General features: G+C 40.7%; 1 protein-coding gene and 1 long non-coding RNA gene across 4 annotated transcripts in view; one reads left to right on the top strand and one right to left on the bottom strand.

The window, feature by feature from the left end:
• FAM172A (family with sequence similarity 172 member A) overlaps positions 1 to 25,169 on the top strand; it is a 251,083-nt gene that overhangs the window by 790 nt on the left and 225,124 nt on the right. The window contains exons 2-3 of one of the 3 annotated variants that reach the window (XM_035310870.1): positions 19,402 to 19,470; positions 22,850 to 22,951. In XM_035310870.1, coding sequence (XP_035166761.1) covers positions 19,413 to 19,470; positions 22,850 to 22,951 — 160 coding nt within the window. In that variant the 5' untranslated portion in view covers positions 19,402 to 19,412. Of the gene's footprint in view, positions 1 to 19,349; positions 19,471 to 22,849; positions 22,952 to 25,169 lie in introns of those variants that run through there. The other 2 variants (XM_035310869.1, XM_035310871.1) reach the window with 2 other exon arrangements.
• LOC118156700 lies at positions 3,333 to 3,884 on the bottom strand. The gene is made up of 2 exons (XR_004746392.1): positions 3,829 to 3,884; positions 3,333 to 3,562 (listed from the first exon to the last, which is right to left on the bottom strand). It is a non-coding gene; the product is annotated as an uncharacterized LOC118156700 (long non-coding RNA).

Below are 25,169 nucleotides of genomic sequence, written 5' to 3'. Positions count from 1 at the left end.
TCTATTTCTCTACGTTTTCTCTCTCTATTTCTCTACGTTTTCTCTCTATTTCTCTACGTTTTCTCTCTATTTCTCTACGTTTTCTCTCTCTATTTCTCTACGTTTTCTCTATTTCTCTACGTTTTCTCTATTTCTCTACGTTTTCTCTATTTCTCTACGTTTTCTTTATTTACTTCATTTACTCATTATTTACTCATTCTCTTCAATTACTTCATTTGCCCGTCCCGTTCCTTTTATTTCCTACTTCCATCTCAATTATTTTTTATTTTATCTTCTTCTCCAATCCAGCTGACTTCACTGCCCGCAGCCCGCGCCATCGCCGCAGCTCCTCACGCTCCCTTCCCACCTCATTTATGTCATTACTTTACCCAATTCGTGGTGCCCCCCCCCTCCCCCCCAGACCTGGCTCTTTCCCCGGCGGTCGTGGTGTGAGCGCGGTGCCCCCTGAGCCGGGCGGCGTCTGGCTCTCCTCAGGTCGGAGCTCCTCTTTGGATGGCAGTTCCTCGTGGTTCGGCAGCTGAGGAAGCCTCACAAAACACGGTTCTCCTTTCTCTCTGCTTAGCAAATCTTCAAAAAAAAAGGTTAAATTACGGTATTTCTGTCCTTGGCTGCACCGGGAAATTGATTTGGTGGCACGGCAGAGGGTGCGATGGTGACGTGATCTGCCCTCAGAGAAGCACAGGTAGCGAAAAGGCACGTTTAGTAAGCACTGGCATTGTCTTGCTGTCGTTGAAGGCGCCTGGCTGAGAGATGTGCCATCAAGAAGCTGCCTGGTGATAGCTCTTTGGTTAGAGAATGGCAGCTGGATGTTAAAATCAGGTATTTCATCATCATGCAGGGAAAGGTAAAAACACTGTTACGGAGGGTATCACCAAGGGACACCGACAGAAAGTCCAACAGGCACGTCTGTACGCGGCGCTCTGCATTTGGAAGTCAGTGTTGTGAGTGTTTCGCGTTAAGCCATTTCACCTTCTTTCCCCCCAAATTGCTTCCTGCTGATGGCGCGGCTGCCGATGGAGCCGGGTGTCCCCTTGTGCCGGGCGTCCCTCCCCAGCCTTCCCCCGTGGAAACGTGGTGGGCCAACACCAGTGTAACATCTACAGCATTTTCACTGACCTGAGGCTTTTTGCCCACAATAGTTTAGCTGATGCGGGTGGGTGAGGTGAAGACATCCATCAGGCCTGGGGTGCTGAGCGGCTGGAGGCGGACAGGGGCATCATCACTGTAGAAGCGTGGTGCACGCTCAGGCCCGGCCTGCCGTACTGAAATACCTGCCACTCCTGGAGCTTTGCCGACGGTGGCTGGGTTTTCTCGGTTCTCTTTGTGTGCCCTTTCAGTGGTGGTAGCCAGTTTTGATTGTATGTTAATCTCTTGGTTGACTTTTTAGTGAGCTGTCACAGCTGGCTAATGTATGGGAGGGCTTCTTGTAATTACTCAGTGGGGAATTACCTGCTTTTTTTTTTCCCCCTGAGGACTCGGTTCTGATTTTGGAGGTTCTGTCCATCCCAGGCTCTGCAGAAAAAGTTCTGAACGCAACTCTGTTGCTGGTACTTCGAATTTGACCCACTGTTCCTTTGGGGAACGATGTGCTGTGGTGGCTGAGGAGTTTTTCCCATTTACCGTAGATTCCTGGAATTCTTTGAAGTAAAGCATACATACGAAGAATGAATGCATATCCTCCTTCTACTTTTATTTTTTTCCACTCGCTTTCTGAAACAAATTGGATAGCAGCGAGCATGAAAACATCTGCTTATGACATTTCATGCTGCCCTATGATTTTTTGTGTGTGTGCGCGCGAACCTTTTCTCTTTGCGAGGCTGATTGTGCATCCATCCACTCGGTCTGTAGGTCAGTTTCACAGATGTGCACTGAGCGGACCTCAGGGTGGGCATCACCTGTATATGCTCATTCTGTTTTTGAGTGGAAGACTCTGGGGTGAGGACTCTGATAAGTTAATATTGAGCTAATCACAGTGTCCCATCCACTCTTCGTGTAACGGGACGGAATTGTGTCGGACGGTGGAAAGGCACGGCGTTCAGTCTTGCGCGATCCTTGACCTTTCTGCTCAGCTCACCATCAGATAATTATTAGTGCCGGGGTTCGTCGTGGTTCTTGTTTTATGGCTGACTGCTCCGAGGAATTAGGCTGGGACCTCCAAGTCCTTTCACTCCCTCCGTGCTCACACCAGAGGGTGCCCGGGGTGCGGTTTCGCAGCCCGTCCAGGGCAGGTTGTGTCCCCTCTGCTGCTGGAAGGGGCAGCACTCCTTTCTGCCTCGTCCCTTGTGGTGGTCTGAGGGATCGTGAGCCCGGTCAGGAAATGGATCCAGCTAACGCACAGCTCCAGAAGAGCAATGCTCCCTTCCCAGTCGCATCAGGCAGCTTGCAAGCACTGGTGAGTGCCTTCAGAAGATGAAGGATGTGGGAATGGAGGTGCTGGGATGAGGAGAAAGGACAGACTGCCTCCCCTGGGGGTAAAGTCTTATCTCAGGTGGGCTTCAGCTGATCACGAACCTGCAGCCCGAGCTACCTTGTACTGATCTTTAATACTTCCACGAAACAGGTATTGTTTTGAAAGCTGTGGTATTAGCTGAATCAATATGTTTAGTACAGGAGTAAATTTACAAAACTTTAAGCAAATAGGTTTGTTTTGTAGGCTGGTAAAGGGAAAAAAAAAACCCTTTATCACATGCCTAGAGGGAGACATGCTGCTTCAAATCGACGTAGACTTTGCACACTCTTGGACTGCACTGAGCAGTGCTGGTGCTGGCTGGAAGCAGGTCAGTACCTGAAGCACCGGTGATACCGAGTGTTAAAGCGTTTGTGCGTCTTGATGCTCCTGTGTTTAAGGTTAGAGTTGCCACGTGACACTGTTCGGGTTTTTGCATATTTATTTATTTTTGTCATTATCAGTTGTTCATAAGGAGGTTTGCCAGTTTCAGGTCAAGGTTTGAGCTGTAAAGTTGTTAGAGAGGGACAGACTGAAAAAAAAAGTTTTGGACTGTTTTGAAAAAGTTCTTGATTACTGTAACTATCCCTAGGCATCTCCCAGATGTAGATAAGAAATATGAAATTTAATAGGAAGATAGCTCTGGAAATTGTGAGCTATTTCCCAAGGCAGCTAGTCTGTATTTGTCTGAATTGTAAGCTTCATAAAGCTGCCATTTTCCATTTGCAATTAAATCTTTTAAGATATTTGTTTTTGAATTCTCCGGACGTTTCAGCTGCCGTGCACATACGTACGTAGTCTGCTGGCCTGCTGGGCTGTCTTTCGCCGTGTCAGCTCTACGCAGCACGCGTGGTGAGGGCTGCTGGTGGCAGTGTTTTTTTGTTGTTTTTAGTAATAAGTACTTGTCTGAGAAGGTGGACAAGGTGATTCTGATTGATCGCGCCAGTACGCCAAGCTGTTATGTCAAAGACCAAGTCCAACAGATAACACAGTGGTTGTAGTTTCCTTTAAAGCCCTGCGAGGCTGGCTTCAAAAAGCCTTGAAAACCACTTTTGAGTGAATGTCGTATTTATGCGTTATCATGTATTCTGTGCAAATCTAGGTCTCCTTGTTTAACTGAAGAACGTGCTAACCCATTTCTTTGCTTTCGTCTTTCTTGTCCGAAGTACAAGTGTAGGCAAGCAACCTTGAAAGCCTCTGGCTTTTTTTTAGTGAAAGTGGCACCGATGAGCCATGCTGTATCACGGCTTTAAGGAAATACGGTGGAATGAGGATAAGTAGTGTGCTCATGGGCACGCTTCTCTCTCTTGAAGAACACTAGTCTGCGGAGAGAGAGAGCATCTCTCCACTGAAGCATGCGATCAGATCTCAAGAAATAAAACGTGAGTTACTGGGAATTGTGTCGCTGGAAGTGGTGACTTCCAGCCTGTAATGCTGCATTAATGTAGCTGTCCACCTCCAGTGTGGAAGATTTCAGAGTAAGCAGAATCATCAAAATCAGCAGATACTGCGAACTCATTTGATATGTAGTAGTCAATGAGCCAAAAGTTAAGGCAGGCTTCTTGATACTTTACTTCAAATGTTTGCATTTTGGAACAACAGTGTGAAATTTACAAGGGGTTGTTGCTCGTCAAAGTGATGGAGCCCCTCTTTTGCTTTGCCTGCCTGTGTTCCTTTCCTGTCCGTGTTGGCAAATCAGGCTGGAAAAAGTTCTCAGGCAGCAGCTGTGTGCGCCTGCCTTGTTCTGTCCTGTCGCCTCAGTTGTGCCAGGTAATGACCCAAATCTGGGAACTGGTAAGGTAAAATATACTGTTAAAAAAAAAAATACACCGCAATGCACAGGCTCACCATGCATTGCTACCAACGGTTCTGTCAGCACAGCTGAGGGGGTAGCATGGACCACTAAAGTCGTTTTGCAAAACTGTCTTTGGGAATACGTCCTTTGATTCCAAGACCTAGGGGCAGGAGCTGTCTTTGTTCTGTAGTTGTTCTCCGTGACACAGTGGAGTACTTGTTATCTGCCTGGATGAAGTCGAACACCGCTTTCCCTTGCGTTGGATTTAACATTTCTCAGCATAGGAAACTGTCCTCAATTTCTAGAAATTTCAAGCACGTTCTGATAACGGCAGCACGAAAGCTCCAGGTTAGTTCGTTTTGGCCTCAGGCCCGCTGTGATAATGAAACTTTATTTCCGGCAGGATGCGGTTGATGCCTAGCTGCCCTGCTAAGTGAGATGCCGTATCTGTAGCAAACCCCGGCTACTGTCCTCACTTGTACTTTATTTCCTAAGACGTGATTTGCAGTTGTCAGTGACTCAGGAGCAGACAATGATGTTTTTGGCATGCAGTGCCATATGATCTCCATTTTTGCTCTTAGCTAAATAGGTTTTATGTCCTGGTTTCTAGCATTACATTCATGTGAATCACCCCGCCAGCTTTGCAAATATCAGATAGGTTGAATGTAAGTCCCTGAAGGAGCGCTTTAAGTTCTCGTTGACTATTTTCCCAACATCATTGGTCAAATGTGGGCAAATTTTTTTTTTTTTTGACTTTTCATACTTGGTTCTGGTAGCCAGAAAAACGACAATAAATCCCTAAGGAGCAACTAACTGTGAGAGGACTGCACCAAAATAACAAGAAGCTTTTTGTGGGGTAGTTGGTCTGGGGAAGGGAGCCTGGGAAGGATGGAATTAAGTTGGGATGGGAAATCCATTTCCTTAATGACACCAACCCATACCTGCATTTGCCTGGTGTGAGAGAGAAATTGCTGGTGCTTTTCTATCGGAGAGAAACTGGAGTTTCCAAAGATGATAGCGCATTCCGGTGAGAAGCTCAGATTTTGCCAGCTCAGTGATGCCCATAAGAAACATTCAAAGGAACGTTTTGTTTAACAAATTCTTGACAATTGTGAACTTCAGAGAGTACTATTAACGAGCATGTAAGAAAGCCTTATGCATGTGGCAGCATTAAATCATCTAGCCTTCCAGAAGAGGTGCGTGGTGCGGTTGACATAAGTATTTTTGTTGAGTCTCTTTGTTCTAAACTTCACTTTTCATATCAATATGGAATAGCAGGTAAATATATTTTAATGTTTTACTTTATGCGAAGTGCTGGTAGACATAGCAGAAGCAAACTTACCATGAGTGTGGTCAAACGTGGGAATGGGGCCCGGAGAGGTAGTGGAATTGCCATCCTTGAAAGCGTTCACAACTTGACTGGTCGGTGCAAAGGAGATGATGAGCCCTGCTTTCAGGGGGAGCTTGGACACCTCCAAAGTCCCTTCCAGTGCACGTGACGGTGTGGAACGGCGCCTCCGTGTTTTGGCAATCAAGCACGGTACGTGGCAAGGTCTACTGTGGTGTCAGGTAGGGAAGGTGTCAACTTCAGTATGTACCAGTCTCCGAGGATTCGAGCGGGACGAAACGTTTTGGAGGAGGGGAGCCAGTGACGAGTGGGCAGGAGGAGGTCTGGAAGGAGCTGTGGAGTTGGCCATGCCATTGTTTAAGCTCTTCCACTGGAAGGGCAAACAAGGACAGTGCAGGAAGGAAGGGAGTGGAGCGCTGCTGGGAGCGTGCAGGGTGAAATGAGGCCAAGTGGGACTTGGAGATGGTGTGAGAAATGGGAGGGAGTGATTGAGAGGCAGTTAAACTCCGGGGGAGGAAGAACTTAGGTTAGGAGAAACATTAAGGTCATGCTTGCAGCTCAAGAGAGGAAGGTCAAACAAACAAAAAAAAAATGAATAGCTGCTTTCTAAATGAACACCTTCATTCCAGGCACAGACAAAGGGAGAAGTGCAGTGGAAAAAAACAAATGTGATTATGCCTTCACTTTGCTAATGACTTGGATGATGATGGCATAGAGAGTAACTTTATTAATTTTACAGAGAGTACCAGGCTGGGAGAGGATTCAAGTTCTGTGAAAAGTAACTTTAGAATTTCAGATGGCTTACAAAAAATAGAGAAACGACGTGAAAGAAATAATGCGGTTTGAAAGGACCTTGAAAGGAAATGCAAAGGGCTGTGCTTAGGCTAGATAGTTCCCTATGTAAACATAAAACAGCAGTAATTACAGAAAAAATAATTCCAGATTTTTAGGTGAATCATAGTCTGAACATGAGTCAGGAACATCGTGCTGCTGCAAGGAGAGTGATCATTTTTCTGGGATATATAGTCAGAGGGGATGTTTAAAAATGTTAAGTGGTAATCTCATTCTGCACATTGCTTGGACTTGGCCAGTTTGGGCCCTCCCATTTCAGAAACACTTTGGGCCCCAGGAGGTTCTTCCAGGGGAAAAGCAACAATAATTTTTCAGACTAGAGGAGACTGAGAAAGACACAACAGCTGTCTCCAGGTATGGGAGGAGTTGCTAGAAAGAGGAAGGACATAAACTTCTGAACTGCCCGTAGGCGTAGAAGTAAAGGTCTGTGACAAAAGACGTGCAAGTTTGGAAGAATCCCCACCTGCAAAGGGTGGTTTGGCATCAGAACAGATTTCTGTTTAAAGCCAAAAAACTGCTGCTGTGTCAAACACAGTAGTTTAATTGCAGTCACTGGCACTGGGGATGTGGTTTCTCTGTAGGTGCTGGGAAGTGCGTGCTGCCACCCAGCTTGCAAGGCGAGGGGATCTTAAACTTCCTTGGCAGACGTCCCCTTGCCTCCCAGTCGTCAGCTTTCAGGCACAGCAGGGGGAGCAGAGCAAAAGGCAGGAGGTCTGGCAGGTTCTGCGTTTGTCTGTCGAGGCTCAGGATGAGGTTCAGGCATGAGCAACATGAACGTAACTTCAGCAGAGCTCTGGGGTATTCCTCATGGGTATTTTTTAAAGGAATTTAGGTAAGGCCATGCTGGATGTCTGACTGGGTGTAGATGATGCTGGCTTAGAGAAGGAGGAGAGAATGAGATGTTGTCTTTCCTATTTTGACTTTCTCCACGGTGTTTTTTGTATAATACTGCAGCTTAGTGCATGGGAGCTTAGCAAAGTGTGGGTAAACAACCTTAGTTTTGATGTTTCCCGATACCTGTGGAATTTACAGTGTCTTTGAGAAGTGGAGGCATACATATTTGTAATATGCCATCAGATACGGAAAGACAATATGGACCTTTTTTAAGGCTCTGTGCATCTACAAGGTGATTTTAACCAGCTGGAAGGTGTTGTAATGCACTTAGGAGAATGATTGCCGACAGAGTGAGTAACATCCAGCATTGTCAGCTTTCACAGGTTTGTCATGGCTGTGGCCCTGGTGGTTTTGACAGTTCCTTGATGATAAATTTTGTCTGTTTCACAGAAATTGAAGAATCAGAATCGGAAATAAATGCTGAGGAACACAAAAGCAAAACCCCTGAGACCACAAGCTCTAATTCTTGCTCATGCACAGACTGCTTGTAATGATTTTCTCATCCCTTGTTAAAGGCTGTTCATTGCTACTGTGGGAGGTAACTAACATATGTGTACATAAACACACACACTCACATACTTTTTGCACAAACTTTAGCACTTTCTCATTTATTGTGCACTTTTATTTTTTCTCACCTCAAGGTGACAGAGTGGTTGGTAGTGGCAGGGACATCTGGGGCTTGCCTCGCGCGACCCCCGTGCCCGTAGTAGTGCCACCGTGTTCAGTGGTTTTGATCATCTCCAAGTAACCTCTCCGGGCAGCCTGTTCTAGTGTTGGACCACCCTTAGACTAAGGTTTTCGTTATGTTTGGATGGAATTTCCTAGATTCCAGGTTGTTGTTGCCCTCTGACGGGACACCACTAGGAGCCATCTGCCTCAGTGGTCTTCAGTTCCCCCGGTCAGGCATTGAATAGGCGCTGACGAGACTGACCCCTTCCTCCTCACCCTATGCCCCAACTCATCTCTTCTCCAGGCTGAACGGTCCCAGCTCTCTCTGCCTCTTCCCAGGTGTCAGACGCTCCACGCTCCTCCTCACCTCTGTCACCCTTCGCCGGACCCACCGCAGGACGTCCGTGCCTGTCTCGTGCTGGGGAGCCCGGAGCTGGATGCAGCGCTCCAGGTGCTGCTCACCAGAGCTGAGCAGAGGAGAAGGACCTCCTCCCCTGTCTGCTGGCAGTGTCTTCCCAGGGTGGTCTCAGCCCAGGATGTTGCTGCCAGGATCTCATTCAGTTATTTGTTTCTTCAGGTCTCATCTCAAACTTGAGCAGCATCAGATGCAAAGGCCAAAATTTCTTTCCTCCATCCTTCCAAATTGTGGAATTTCCCCTTTCCAACTTAAAAAAAAGCCTGAAGCAATAGTAGCTATGTTTTTGAAGCTTCAGAGACAGCTACCCAAAAGCTCTATCCGTTGGGGTGAAGACATTTGCTTCAAAACACCCTTGTGAGATTGAGAAATGTTTTAAAGTCGGGCCATTTTTGGCGTAGGCTTATTCAAGCAGTTGCTTTCCACTTAGTTTGAAGTTTATAAGGAATTCCTCTGGTAGTGAAATACCTGGCTAGTTAAGATGTATTTTACCAGGTATAAAAAAATAACGTTTGTCTCCTTGTTGTGGTGTAACCCGGCAGGCAGCTCAGCACCGTGCAGCTGTTGGCTCGCCCCCCACCTCCCAGGGGAACGGGGGAGAGAATAGTGAGGGGGAAAAGAAGTAAAAGCTCGTGGGTTGAGATAAAGACGGTTTACTAGGACAGAAAAGGAAGGGAAATAATAATGGTAATAATAGAATGTACCAAGCAAGTGATGCACAGTGCAACTCCTCACCATCATCTGACCAAAGTCCAGCCAGAATCCAAGCAGCAGCAACCCCCTGGACAGCCCCCACATATATTTGTCCCGCACGATACCCCAATGCATGGGACATCCCTCTGGCAGCTGGGGACAGCTGTCCTGGCTCTGTCGTCCCCCCCCAGACCCTTGCTGGCAGGGCAGTGTGAGAAGCTGGGAAGTCCTTGGCTTAGTGCAAGCACTGCTCTGCAACAGCTAAAGATGGGTGTGTTATATTATCAGCACTGTTCTTATCCTAGATCCAAATTACTCCACCGTACCAGCTGTCACAAGGAAGATAAACTCGATCCTAGTTAAAACCACGACGCTGCTGTGTTGAGATTGGTTTTATAGCACTGGAGTTCTAATTTCAAATCAGTTCGGAAGAGGAGCTTGTGCTCTGTAAGTTTTTTACGTGCTTCTAAAGTTCTGATCTGTCCTCTGTCCCTTACCCACTGTTTTTGATACTTATCAGGTATTTTGTGTTACCTTCCAGGTTTGTTCCAAGTAAACTTAATTCAGATAAAGAAAATGTATCTTTTGTCTAGCATTGCCGATCTCATACTAACTCATTTTTATGGTGAGATTACTTTTCATCTGCCTTCCCCTCAGTTTTCTTTTTTCTTTTTGGATCCTTTTTCATATTTGGAGTAAAATTTTATTACAAAGCATGTAAAGTCTGAAAATTTAGTTTTCTCTAAGATCTTGTTTCTATAAGATCTTGTTTCTATTTCTTTTTCTCCCCTTCCCCAACACAAGGAATTTAGAACAAAAGATTTTTGCCTCTAGATTATTTCATATGTCCACGTGGCTGCAACTGGATTGTTTCTTCTGCTTTCACTTAAACATAGGTTAAAAAAATAAAAGATTGGATGTATGATGGTTACCTTATTATTCCATTCTTGCAACCTATTTGTTGTGCTGTAAGTTTTCCTTACAGATTTGTACTTCCCTGTGCTTACACCACTAACCCGACCTCAATGCTCTGTATAGTTTTTACTTCATTTTTAAATGAAATCTTGTTTACGTAAAAATACTCTTAAAGGTAATGCTATTCTAATATCCAGCAGATTTTCTTGAAATTCATGAGTTGTGACAAAGTCTTTGTATAGTCTGTAATGTGCTTTTTCAGAAGTCTCTTGTTATCGTGTTGCACTGGATAAGGCTGGTGCTGTTTTGTGTTTTTCCATGTGTCACGCCATATAATATTTTTCTGTCTCTTGCATTAATTTCCATGTGGTCAGCTGCTGTAGAGGTGAAAGTAAAATAAGTATATTAACACACACGGGCTTTAGTACATGTTGGTTTTTTTTACGATTTTTTTTTTTAGGTTTAGGTATTCTCCTTCTGGTTTTAAGGTGACGTAAAGGTAGAATAGTGGAATGGAATGATCACTCTTGTCCTGTAATTACTGTACTTTATCAGTAAGCTCTGTTGTAGCTGTTACATTTTTCAGCTACCGTGGTATTCAAATCAATAAGCTGTATTTAACAGCACTATTCCTTCAGAAAATGCATCTCATTGCAGTCAGTTAAGCACTGAAGAGTCCTCTGCTTCCTGTGACACTTCGTTTTCTTGGTTAGTTACTGGAATTTGTGAGAGTGATTATTTATTAAGTTGACCCAAAGAATGATGAAGGAGGTGTTAAAGGAAGTCCTTTGTCTGTTGTTACTCATCTTAAATAATACTTGCTATGATAAAGAAATCCCAGAAGATGATAAAAGTGCTGATGGTATGTCAGTATTTGAGAGAAGAAGGTGGGTCAATACAGATAATAATAGACCGTGCTGTCACAGTGTTGGTGAAATAATGGAATACTAATGGAAAATTGTATTAATAAATAATTAAATGACAGAATGAACTCTTTGTTGATTCAGATTATGAGTCTGCTTGATTGCAGTTACTGTTCCACTATTACAGATTTAATGTTATGTAAACTGACTACTTTAAAATAAATCTACTTCAAGACTGCTTGGTGTAAATAAAATAGCTACTTCATGAGGTACTTAATCCCTTCCTGAAAAAGTAACAGTCTTCAGGAGTTGTGGTCTTCAGTAAACACTGCGTAGCAATATTTAGGAATTCACTAAGTATTCTTGGGAAATAACATTAAATCATCACTAGTAAAATGTTTCCAACCCAAGATTGGTTAAATGTTAAATAGAAAATAATTTATTTGGCATTATCCCAGCTATTTGGGAAGTTAGGTCTGCAGTCTGAAGAAGAAAAAAAAAGGCGAGTCAGTTTGTGAAACAGAGAAATCAGGAGAAACAAGAAGCCACCGCTCTAGCAGTGTTTGTCCTCTGGAGTTAAGAAATGTCTGTCCTGGGATTTAAGAAATGTATGGAAACACTGGAACTGGAAAAAAGTACTTTGGGTTAGAATAAAAATTTCATAGAAGACTCCTAAACTTGCATCTAGTCAAGTAAGGGGAATATGAGAGAGGGAAACCTTAACAGACAGAGACATAGTGACTAGTGACTGAGGCCAGAGTAACTGAGACTGGAAACAAAATCCGAAAGATGTGACTAACCTTTAAAACTATCACTGGAAGCTGTGGAATCTTCAGCACTTAACAGATGAAAATTGAGACTGAATGCCTTTCTGAAGGCATGCTGTAGTTAAACACAAGTGGTTGGTCTCAGGGTTTGATAGCCGTGGGAAGGCAAGGCCTGTGGTTACCAGGACGCAATCCTGGCCTGAAGCTCTGGGCCTTCCAAGCAAGAACTGTGAATTTCTAGTGATGATTTTTGTCAGAATGAGTCGTATCCCTGGTCGCTCTTCCTGCTCATCTGCTGCTTCTGTCTGCACACTGTTGTGTGTGGTAGGACTTGGCTGAGTTCTGCTATATTGTTCTGCAGCCACAAATGCTAAGGTAGGCCTCCTACGGAGGGCTTCGACCGGTTGGAGATGTGGTGTTTTCCACAAAACACAATTTTACGAGGTTGGTTTGGAGAAGTTGGTGAAGTTTCTTTAGCTCCTGTGTGGGATGGTTACTGTTAGGTCCAGAATTGACACAGCTGTGCAGGCTGGCCGGGATGTCACTCTGCTAAAAAGGAGCTGGAGGTCCTGTTGGACAGCCGTCTGAAGAGCCAAACTTCTTCATAAGGATGTACGGCGAGATGGGAAATTTCATCTGGGCATAAGGAAAAGAAAATGTGCTAAAAATGGACAGCTTGCAGCAGCAGAAGGCTGGACCAGATGACCTCCAGAGATCTTTTCCAGCCTAGACTGCTCTACGATGCCGTGGCAGCAGTCTGTGCTCTGGGCAGATAAAGCAGGGCTGGGGATAAGGCGGTAGCGGAGCTCCCCAGAGTTGTCTGATTCTAATTACTGAACTGAGCAATTAGCGGAACCTTCTTGTGAACGTTTATGAAATTCATACAAAAGACATGTTTACTTGCCTTTATATATATATATATCTTGGTCCTTTTTATTATTTTGGAATAAAAAGGAAAAGAAAATTTATAGATGTAAAGAATCAAAGTGATACAGTCAGAATTTTGAGTTGAGGTTGGTGGTCTTAAATTACGAGCTAAAAGAGTAATGAATTTATGTTACTCACATTGTTTTTATACATTATAATATAGTGCTGCTTTGCAGAACGAAATCTGTGGACATCATGTGTTTTACAAGGCTGTTTGAGTTGCCTGATAGTTGAAATGAAGCAGTACTGCTCGGTTCGGTTGGCCAGACAGCATGTGCTGCCTCTAAGGTAGAGGGGCAGACCAAAGAAATTTGAGATGCTGTGATAGTAAAGCTGAGAGAAATGATAAAATTGAAGAGAAAGGTGTCTCATAGTGGGGGATGCTGTGGGCAGAGCTGTAGGGCAGATCCATTGAGGCAGACACTACTGCAAAGAAGGTATGTGCGCTATGGGAATTTGGGGTATTGACATTTGATTTTGACGATAAACTGATGTCGTCGGTAGCCCTACATGCTCATTTCAGTTGTGTGTGATGTGATACTGAATAGCTTCCATCTCTATTAGGTATTTCTGTGTCATCACAGCACCTGCGTTATATGCAGAATAGTCAGACTGGGTGGTGATATTCATTCTTTTCATGTACACGTTCTGGTAGGAGTTGGAGGAAAGAAGTATTTCACTGAAAGGAAGGTGCACCTCTCACCTTTCCTTAGCCTCTTTTTGTGCACCTCCTCAGCATGGAGTCCTGAGTAGGACTGAAAATACTTTGGTGTGTGCTAGGATCTGGACTACAGTCAGTTCTGTATTCATTGCATTTTCAGCCTCTCAGTCTGTCATCTTTTCAGGAGTCTTCAATTAATGGCAGGCAGCACTTCTGAAAGTCAAGACATTACTTAAGAGCGAAGGGAGATAGGAAAAAAAAAGTGATTTTAAAGTACTAGACACATATGCGTATGTCTAGGCAGCTTTTCATGGTAGCCAAAGCAGAAATCATTTCCCGTTAATTTTCCAGTCTCTCTTCATCTGTGGCTGTCCTGCAAATTACTTTGGTGTCTCTATTAAGAGGGTTTTTGAGGTTTTCTGTGTTTGGAGGCCTTTTCCCCTCCCAGCTGACCCATGGGATTGCTTGAGAGAAGCTGACATTAGAGAAAAAGATTAAAAATTCTGACTTTGTCCTGTAACTATTTAGTATGTACAGAGATGAGGCTATTGAAAGTCAGTGTTCTCCACCCCATCTTTCAAGCCAGAATCCTGTTAAAACCAACAGTCTAGTGCAATCATCTTAAAAATTCATCCAAACGTGTTTTTTTTAATAAACTATCACAGGGCAATTATGAAGTAATATTGTGCCAATATTACTTATCCTTGCAATGTACACTGTGAGAAAATAAGATTATGTAATTAAAGACCATTTCACACGCAAATGTTTGCCAGATTAGTGTTTCTTCGATGTTTCTTTTTGTCCTCATCACTTGATAAGTACCCCTGTGCAACAGTGGAGCAACACAATATGAATCTTTCACCAAATGTAACATTATTACATATAACATAGGCTTTTTGTTTTTCAGTTTTTAAAGGAAAGATTTTAGTTTTTCATAAACTTTGTTTCCTTGAATTTTCCATGTCATCTGCTGTGTATGGAGGGTTCTTAGTGGCATTTTTGAGGAAGATGATGGTGAAAGGTGCAGTGAAGTTAATTAATGCCCTGCTCATCTTGGGTGCTGAGCTTGGAAAACCTACAGAAATTTCTTCAGAGTTATTAAAATGGGAATCTCAGCAGTCCAGAGTTCTGAGGACTGAAGCAAATTGCTCAGGTTGAATGCCCTGAAAATGGGAAAAGTGCAAACCAGGTTACCTGAGAACACTTTGTTTCCCAGGAATCGAGTAAATCTCATAAAAACACCTGCAAATTCATCCTCTGAGCAGGGTTCTCTTCCGCAACATTCTCCTGCCTTCACGGCAGGATTGTTTTTTCTGTTCCCCAGAGTTCCCTGCCTGACTCACTGGGAGGAGGTAGGGTTCTTCATGCACTTAAAGTACTGATATTACACATTTTTGAGAGAGTATTGCATTAATCGTTCAAAGATGTTGCTGCTGCAGAAGAGTTCCTGGATGGTCATTTTGAATCTTTTCCTTCGGGTGGTAAGACCATCAGGTAAACCTCTCAGAGGCTGTGCTGAGGTTGTGCTGCCTGCTTTTGTATTCTTACAGCACGTTTATTATTTGATCATGTCTACAGGCATACTTTTATGAAGGTCATTTCCGGCATTTCGAGTCCGTTAAGCTGCAAGAATTAAAATTTCAGTATGTGGAATCGTGTTGACTCTGCCCTGCGTAAACAACCAAGTTGCTGATGAGGTGGGGGCACTAACGAATACAGCTCTTTTGAGCTTAAAGGGTAAATAACATTAGAAGGTAGCTGCTGTGCAAATAAATCAACTGTTCTTGCTGGCTGTGGTCTTGTACTTTGTCAGCAAGTTCCACCACCATTTCGTACAGTACAAAGGTGAGCTGAGATTCGGGGATTTTGGGGCTCTTGCCAATTTCTGTGTACTCCAGGGGTAAAAGATCCTGCTCACCCGGCGTTTGTTACATGCCTCCCATGCGTCTTCCCTCTGTCTTTTTGCAGCTACTCTAGGCAAATAGGTAAATTTTCTGGAAATTCTGATAAGTCTTAATAAGTCTGTAATAAATGTGTGCAAAAAGTGGTTTTTACTTAAGCAGATCTGGGCAGGCTCTAAGGGGAACAGGAAGAGGCACAGGCTGCATGATAAGCTGATCCTCTGGCGAAGTTTCTGATCTCTGCAACGTGGAGATGTTAGAGCTGCTCATTAAGAGCAGAACTGCATGGAAGATCCTGCCTGTGAACCTTCTTTGTGTACTAGATACAGGCGTTTTAGCCGACCTTCCTCAAAATAGACTGAAAATAATTGTCTTTCAGAGCTGAAGGTTGGCAAACCGAAGTGTAAGCAAATAAGGTCTTTAATAATGAAGTATAACCTTACCTGAAGCAGTAGTTACTGTTACCTGTAGTGTCCTAAAAGTCGGAATAGATAAAATATAGTTAGACAAAACCAAACCAAAACAACAAACCAACCATATAAACAACAACAACAAAAAACATTGTGTTTCTTGTGCTTTATCTGAGCCAATGCAGAAAATGGTCTAATAGCCAAAACTCCCTCCCAGCCATGTATCTGAAGAAAGAGTAGCTCTTAGTCATCGGGCACATTGCACAAGCCTCCTGCACGCTTGTCCCTGGCGTGCTCGGTACGCCAGTTTACAAAGAAGTAGGCTGTAACTCAACTGCATTTTAATACAGCATTGAAACCGCATTTTTATATTCTGGTGACTCACGTCTGGATTATGTCCAGGTAAAAGTGATGGAGTTGTTTGCCTGAAAATGCCCACGTGTTTTCTTCCATGTTGCACTTGTGGTGGGTTAGCATTGCATCTTTTTATGGCCTTTGTTTGGATTTTTTTGTACCAGATAACGTTGTCTTAATTTCAGTTGTTGCTAATGTATAGCAAAATCATATACTAAGGTTTTTTTTTCTGTTTTTCTTTTGCCACGTTTCTAGATGGATTTGCATAAAGAGGAATAATTAAAGCCTGTAAAAATCTGTGTATGTGTGCACTTGTTTCAGAGTCAGAGTATACAATAGGGTGTCTACTTTAATTTAAAGACTAACACTATCAAGGTCCGGATCGGCTCTGTGGTCCACACGTCCAGTACCACTTTACAAACAAGAACATGAAATATGTACGCCTGCTGTCTTAAGTGTGCTGATGTCTGTTGTCTTTGTTTTTAAATTTTTGACCATTTGTTTGTGAATCCACCAGTCCAACCATATTCTGAAGGCTCTGGTAAAAATGCAGCTTTGTGAAGCCGCAATATTTCTGATGACAAATTAGTGGGCATCGAGGTTGAAGCGACACAGAATACACATGGTATATTTAGTGACAGAATATTTAAAGTTTGCATGGGAAACCAAGATACATACAAATTAATGTAAGTTCCCTTGGAAATAAACGTATTAAAGTATTCCTCGGGTGAAATAGTAGATTGTTTTTTGGGATGTGTGCTCGGCATAGCTACTGGAACAAACAACCAAATAAGAAGTCTTATAAAGAATCCTGAAGTAATTGCATAGAAGAACATTCAAAATGATCTGGATTTATTCTGGGGCAGCTGATGAAGGACATTTGTGAATTACGTGGAGTGCTGAACGTATGGAGTTCAGGATGACTGGGGCTTAAAACTGATTCCTAGAGTAAACTGCAGTTCCTGCTTTTGCCTGTAAGCAAGTATTCAGGGAGATTTATGTGTACATACGTTCCCAGTGTTCATTTCTGGACCATCAGACTCCAGTTCATGAAATACCTGCTTGTAAAAGAAAGGAACTCCAACCCTCTCATCTAATTTCTTCTGTTGCTCATTTAGCAAATATCAGTGAGGGTTTCAGCGGAGTGCTGTGTTCACACAAACAATACGTACAGTACTGTGTGCTTGTTTCATCCTCATTCTAATATCAAGTCCTCCCTCCAGTGGCTGCTGTAACAGTTTTTTACATTGTCAAAAAGAACTGGAAGTTCTGTCTCAGAGCTAAATTCAGATTTAATTATTTATTTGCATTTGATGCTTCGAGCTTTGTGAGTGAGCCTCCAAGTTATCAATTCTTTCCCTAGTGGCGAGGTCTCTGTCAGTTAAAGGAACCCGGGTACACGTTCTAGGGGTAAAAACGCCAGAAATTCTTGATTTATCTGATTAGGAAAAGGGGATATTTTATCAAGGTAAATTTGTTCAGATTAATTTTGTATTTCTCACCTTGTATAATAAGAAATCTTCGAGCGCCCGTATGTCATTTGTAGCTGCATTAACTTAACTATACTCAATCATGACTTTTCAGATTTTTTGTAGGGAAGATTACCTAACCTGTCTGGCAAGAACAATTTTCATCTGGGCTATCAGAAATCACTATGATTGTCACTCTCTATCACTTTTAATAATTTTACCTTGAGTGGGTGTGTTTGTTTTCTAAGGTGATTAGGGAGAAGGTACATGTTTTCATGCTGGAAACATGCAAATTGATGATGGGCAAGATTTTCTAGTTGGTGATCTTCTGTCAGTGAACTATATGGAAGCATCCAAGAAAAATCTTTCATCAAATCCATGTGTGAATCAACATTTGAGTCATCCTAATACTTACATTGAGTATGCTTTATGCCAGTAAAATTTATTTTTTTCTTATTTATATTGATTAATTCTGTTATTGGGGCTAATGTGATTGTAGCATTAGCGAAAAAGAAGTCCATCTTAACTGAATCATGCTGCGTTGCATCATTATTTTAAAAAATGCGTGGTCTAAGTAAAGGTTCCATGGTGGAGTTGTGCTTAAAGAGACTTTTGACAGCGTGCTGTCATTTTGCAGCACCGTAGTCTGAACCACCTTCTGCAAAGGAAGGTGTCAAAGTCAACCCTAGACCAAACTAGTAGAAAGTAGAAGATGGTCTTGAACCACAACACAAATAATAATAATGTTAAAAATAAAAATAAAAGGATATTAAAATCTCTCCTTAGTTAATAACTATCAGCCCCTTACATCTTATTTTTCTCTTAATCTATTGGAAAATGTTTCATGTAATAGGTTTTCTTTGGAGAAAATAGACAATAATCCCCCCATCTTTGTCACACTTTTTTTTTTTTTTTTTTTTTCTGTACGTACAGTGAACTACCATCGCTTAAAACAAACAATTCTGAGGTTCTTTCTTAGAGTTGCTACTCTTAGGGAACCAGTAGTACAGCAGATAAATCCTGCTCCTCTTTGTTTGAAAGTTGCAAGTTGCTACCGAGATGCAGTTCATGCAGACTCATCCACGATAAAACAAAGTGATAATGACTGACAGAGGAAACAAAGAACTAAAAGGATAAAGTGAAAAAGAGCGCAATGCATAGAAGTCTTTTAATTGAAAAGGAAGAAGCAGTGATTATGGAATGGTAGTTTGCTCCCTTGGTGTCAGATGAAAGAGACTGCAGACTTGAGTGTCTGGGTTGCCTTCTGCGCAACAGGAAAAAATTTACACATGTATTTTGCATATAAATTCTCATTTTGAACATATTGAGGTTTGTTCTATACCTGGGCAATAACGCTATAAATCTCAATGCAGGTAATCTATTGTAGAGATCACAGTGGCTTAAAAATATGTACTCCATGCAGTTTTAGTAAAACTGAAGACTGTGTAGTACAGTGTCAACAATTCCATTTACTGCATTGCAAAAGAAAAATCTGTAGAGATTGCGAATGTTCTGTTGGTTACTTGTGGTTTTGCTTGTATTTTCTACTCTGGACTTTAAAAAGCGTGTGGCTTCTCCAAAATACTTAACGTTCACTGATCATATGTCAGAGTCGCAAAAAATGAGTATTTATTAGATAAATGTTCCTTCAGGATTAAGAAGTTCATAATCATTCTTGTGAATCTCCGACCAAGCAGGATAGAGGAATTTTTGTTGCACTGTGTTGTGAAACTTGTTAATCCAAGATGGCATGATAAGACTTTGTCCAGTATGAGTTTTGAAGAAGAGAAGGTCAATTTCAATTCTACATTGTAGAGTAGGATTTTATAGTATTCAGGGAAGTTTTTGCTTTCGAAACAAATTCTGTTGTTTTATATGCAGTTCTGTTTACGTGTATGGGGTAGCAAATCAGATCTCTTGAAGCAGAACTCGGTAAATTTGTTAATTGCCAACTTGTTGATTTTCAGATTGTCCTTTGATGACAAATGCACATTTATTTTACTGTTTTAATTCTGCTGACAGTTTGGATAAGGATGGCTCAGCTTCAGCAAGGAGGCCCGGATGAAAAAGAGAAGACTACTGCATTAAAGGGTATGAATTGTTCTGCCTTCTTTCTACATACACAGACTCTTCAGAAACAGTTATTAATATTATTAGGAAAGGAAAACACTTTTATCTAACTATGGGTTAGATTCTGGGAGCTGCAATACTGGATAAGACTGTAAGTCTATCTGTGTAGTGCTTTTTGTCTAATGGTGTCCATTATCAATAGTTTCATAAGATGATTCAAAAAATAATGATCTGTGGTAAAGAGTAACAGAGTAAGAAATCCATTAATTTTATAATTTTCATAATTATCCTTTGAAGAAGTTGACTGGTGATTTTGTGTTCTTATTTTCTGAGGGGCATACCTTAATTTTTATGCTATTTATAAAAATTTCAGAATTTTGTATCCGTATTATAGCTTTAAAAAATCTCTTTAGCTGTAGAATGTTAGCAGTGAAAACATTTTCAAGACATTGATTTCCGTATTGATTTCATAGAGTTTTCTTTGAATTGTATGTTTAGAAAAATAATCGTGCCTAAGTGACTTGGAGTAAATATCTTTAGGGGAAAAAAAAATGCAATAAATGACACTTTTTAGAGAATGTTTTTCAGATTTAGAAGTACACGGAGTTGATTAGAGTAGCAAATAAGCTAACCGAACACTGGATTTAAAGTGCTCGCGTCAGACATTTACTCTCTAAATTGTCTTTCAGAAGAGAAAAAAGAATAGAAAGAACCTTGCAACTCCAATGTGGAAATTGTATTTCTACAAATTTGTTATTAGAAATGTATATTTTATCATACAGAGATGGTAGGTGGTGTTCCTCCAGTTAAAACTCTGTATTTCAGAAAGGTTTTGTGAAAACCTATGTGGTGGTGGTGTGTTTTTTTTTTAAATCTTGTTGTACTAATTCTGTCAAATTAATTTTTGTTGAGGAAATTATACTTTATGTTTGGGAAAGTAAACCTTGCATTGTACAGTTGGCATTAATTTGATTGTTATCAAGGGTTAGTACCCAAGAAGTATCCCACATAATTAAAACTTTGTGGGAGACTGTGATTTTCTTCATGTGATCTGGTGAACTCCTGTTAAGCTCACGAAAGACCCCTGCAAATTACTCAAATTTGGGTTCTCTTGAATCAAAATTGAGCTCTCTCGAATCAATCTGTAATTGGGTTTGAGAGTCAAAGATCTTTTTGCAAGAATGGTGTATCAGATCTCAGAAGAACTTCAAATTTTTCTGAGAACACTTTAGCTAGTTTTTACTTGAAAAATTGCACAGCAAGAAAGTGGCTGGTGAGGTGGTTGGAGCACGGGCTGATTGCAGTCTTACTGAGTGACTCTGATTGAAGATATAAATCATGAGACTCTTTAAATTCTGAAGATAAAGCTTCACGTGCCCCATACAGTATTGCCCTTGCTACTCACGAGATGGGTATTTTTATTATATAGTAACAGACACTTCAGTGTAAACACATTTCCAAATAGGTCACAGTAAGAAGACATGAAAATTTTGGTGCAATTAAATTCTAGAGGAGTTGTGTCGGCAGTCTCTTCGCCGAGGAGAGATAAAGTGTTAACGACTGTTTTTACTACCTTTATATTATGAAAATACAGAGGGAGAAATGGCGTACTTTTTGTGTCCTGCTGCCAAAAACTTCTTTGACAATGTTCTTTTCTTCTCCGTCATTCTGGTTTTTGGTTGAGAACCAAAGCAACTTGCCCAGAATTTTCAAAGGACAGCACACAAGACCAAGCATGAATTGTTCATGCATATGGCTTGTCATGGATTGTTAAGCAGATTTGACGAAAAAGAGAGCCATGGACAAAAGAAACCTCCTAGTCAACATCCAGTTGCCAAATAGCTATTTAGATAATCACAGAGGTGCTCAGGTACCACAACATCAGTTGGAGAGAGACGGAGCTTCAGTGTCTGTGCAAGACTTAGGTCTTTGATGGAAGGATAAGCTGGGGATAGCCACAGGCACATCACCTGAAGACGGTTGCCTGTTTATAATTCAAGAATGTTGAAGCTGATTTTCAGTAGATTTTAAGCACTGTAGAAATTTCAGAGGATAATTGTACTAATGCAAGGCTTAGATAACATCGTCATTGTCAACAAGACTAATCAAAAAATCATAGAATATCCTGAGCTGGAAGGGACCCACAAGGATCATCTAGTCCATTGGTGATTCAAAGCCTATTTAAATAATTATTTTAAATAATTAAAGTATGAAAGTGTAGTTAATGTCAAACTAAGCAAGTGTAAAAAAAAAAAAAAAAAAAAGAGACTTTTCAAACAGTTGCATTTCCTTTGAGGTATAAATTTGGATGGCAAAGGTAATAAACTAATGTACTAAGAATTTTTAAGGGATTTCATTGTTAATGCATGATTTGAAATTATACTTTATTTATAAAACAATAGTACAAAGCCAATGTAGAACTTCTAAACTGAGTATCTGTGTGGTCTTTAAATTGATCCGTGAGGAAGTAGGAAATATATCTCAGTGATATCCTGCTCAATCATTTTGTGGTATGTTGTTAATCATTGTATTTTGATAACCAGAAAGTATGTTAAAAGGATAGCATTAGGCTGTGTGGATGATGAGCAATGAGAAGAGAGATGGTTGTACAGTATTATTTTTGTATTCAGTAATTGCTTAGTAATTAGAAATAAGCGAAGGAGGTTCCTATATGCTTGCCTCTGGTGAAATGTAATTCCTTGAATTTAGGATTGAAATATGCAGGCTGCACTTACTTATTTTAGTGTGCTCTCATTAATGAATACAGGCTGTACCAGGACAGACCATCTTAGAAAACAGGTGGCCTGAAAAGTATGTGTGTATCATGGCTTGCTGTGGAAATGGATAGTAGTTTTCTCCGCCTTGAGAATTATCAAAGGATGGTGGTTAAGGGAAGAGTTCAGATAGTTCAGTCTGTTCGGTCATCAAACAGAGGGTTAAGGAGTTTGGTGATCACAGCTGGTAAATGGCTGTGAGACAACACGCATTTGATAATACGAGCTCCTCGGGCAGGCAAACAAGAACGTGTCAATGACTTGATATTGAAGCTAGATAAATTCATGTTAAAAACATGATGCGTGCTAGAAACCAGAGACAAATTTCTAACATTAGTGGTAATGAATCATTGAAACAAATCACTATGTTTTTGACAGCGTCTGTTTCTGGGCATTTTTTGATCAACATTAGAGATAAATAGGCAAATAAATAAATACGCTGAAGATAAGGCACAGCTATGGAATCTAGAGCAAGATTTCCAGTAATGAAGTCCTATGTTTAGTATTATGTAGGTTGTCCTTCTGCCTTTAAGATCTAAAAATCTGAACAAACACATTTTGTCAGTGATTATGGTGAAATAAAAAAGACATAGCATGCATTATGTAATTTTTTTTTCCCTTTATAGATTTATTGTCTAGAATAGACTTGGATGAACTGATGAAAAAAGATGAGCCACCACTTGAATTTCCCGATACTCTGGAAGGATTTGAGTACATATTTAATGAAAGTAAGTTGTATATGCTTTGTAAATGATATACATAGAACTATGTTGAAGGGTTATCAGAAGTTTAATTATACCTTCTAAATCCCTATTAGAATTTCATACTTTTCTTTTAAGAATAAATATTTAAGCCTTAGTGTAACAGCCTTGTAAATCTAGCTAAGTAATAATTTTTCTGAGTTCATGAAACTGTCAAAAAAAATCCCTCGTTTAATACGACACTGCAGGTTTAGGGTTGTACTGTGTGCATTTCATGGCTTCCAGTTTTCTGTTGTGGAAGTGCTGATAGAAAAATTCTGAAAGTAATTTCCGTAGCATTGGCATTAAAAAGTAAAATTAAAGAGTGGTCACTCATTCAAGTAACATTTTATTTACTGATGGATTTTGATTGATACAAAAGGCATATTAATTTATTTAGATAATATTTTTTTTTTGCCAGCTCTTTCATTAATACCAGTTGGAAAGCACCTCTGTAGTATTTATCTTGATGAAAGGATAAGCCGTGTGATAGCCTGGCTCTTCAGGCGTAGGTCAAGGTTCTGCATTACAGCTAAATGTGTAACGACTACAAGTCAGGCCAGCTAGCTGAATCTGTATGTTTAATGAATAGCTGTATTTATAATTTCCAGTGCATACATTCAAAAATCCAGCTGAGAAATAAGCCTCTGAGCTAAAGTAATACCAGACTCCAGGAAAGGGCTCTTTCAAGATTGTTTGAAACCTGTAGGACAAATGGGGACGTTTACAATTCTACTTCTTTGCAGTGCCTGTTCTGTGAACAGAGGAACTTTAGTTTCTAAATCTGCCTTTCTTACATCTTCCACTTTTAAAGAAAAAAAAAAAAAAAAAAAAGAGCTTTCCTTTAAATGATAGTCATTTATGCAACACTTAGCTTTTTAATACCCTGATGGCTTTCACAGGAAGGTACTTAGAGACTAAAAGTGTCATGAAAGTGATGCTCTTTCTTTGATGGGAGGGGTTCAGCTCTGTCACTTTTCAGCTCCTTATTTTTAGATCTGCACAGTGTCTACTGTCTTCCTTACTGACTTCAGAGTTAATGGTTCATATGTGGTTGGTAAAAAGAGCTGAAATTTTGGGGAATGGTGTTTTAGAATGATGTTACTGAATATTCCATCACTAACTTCACAGGCTGAGTGATTTCCAGAGAATGCAGCAAACCTATTACATACATTGCTGGTCAGTATGCTGCCAGAGGTCTTTATTTTGCTTTGTGCAATTAATTCACGTGTTTGCTCCTGTGCTCTTAAGTCACACTTAATCACACTTCTTTTTATGATGGAAAAATAAGGAGGATTTTTATGAGATTCAAAGAATTATGAGAAGACATAAGAGCACCAGAAAGAAAGAAACAAACAATCAAAAAACAGGTATTTGCTCCAACTTACTAAGGAGACTACACCTTAATGACCCTAATGTACGCTGAATAGTATACGTGAAAAGTAAACAGCTGAAAATGCGCAGCTGAGTGAAGAGTTAATGAAAATAAAAAAAGGATATTTGTACCTGAGAAAAGGGTGTGAAGTCAGGGAGCATGGAAAATGCCCTGGGCATCAGGTAAGATTGGTCTGGGAAAAAAAAAAAAAAAAAAAGCGGATTTACATGCAGAAAGAGTAGAGATATCGGCTGTTAAAATGTCTCATTTAAAATATCAAGAATCAAAATTTAGAGGTTCTGAAAAAGTGTGAATTGATTTAGCATTTTTTTTTACAATTCAAAAGGAAACGTTTTGAAATCTTACTTTCATCATGAAGACCTGTCAGCTCTCTAGCTGGAAATGATTTGTCTGATTTACTGCAATTTTACGATTCTCTGAGATAGTAACTTGTGTTTTTTCTAATATTACTAGTCAGATAACTTTTTTTTTTTTTTTTTTTTTTTTTCTGCAGTTTGCTTCCCGTTTAGTTGCCATTTTATTCTTGAAATTTTAACCCAACCCAAGTCTTCATCTGTGGTAGGATTTGCTACTAACCTTTTGCTATAAGCAAGGAAAGTTACACTGGAACCTCAGAGATGGTAGTTTTTTTGCTCTAATTACGCATTTTCCTTTGTTCTGCTCTTATAATCTCGGTGTGTCCAGACTAAGAGCTCTTACTTGATTGCACCGCGTTAGGACGTTAGGAGCTGAGATATTTACCTGAAAGACAGACGTGTTTGGTGGTTATGTTTTTTTGTTCTGTTTTGTTTTATAAAATTAACCAGGAAT

The sequence above is a fragment of the Oxyura jamaicensis genome, chromosome Z (assembly GCF_011077185.1).
Source record: "Oxyura jamaicensis isolate SHBP4307 breed ruddy duck chromosome Z, BPBGC_Ojam_1.0, whole genome shotgun sequence".
In the NCBI taxonomy this organism is placed as follows: domain Eukaryota; kingdom Metazoa; phylum Chordata; class Aves; order Anseriformes; family Anatidae; genus Oxyura; species Oxyura jamaicensis.
This window is presented reverse-complemented; position numbering and strand designations above follow the sequence as displayed.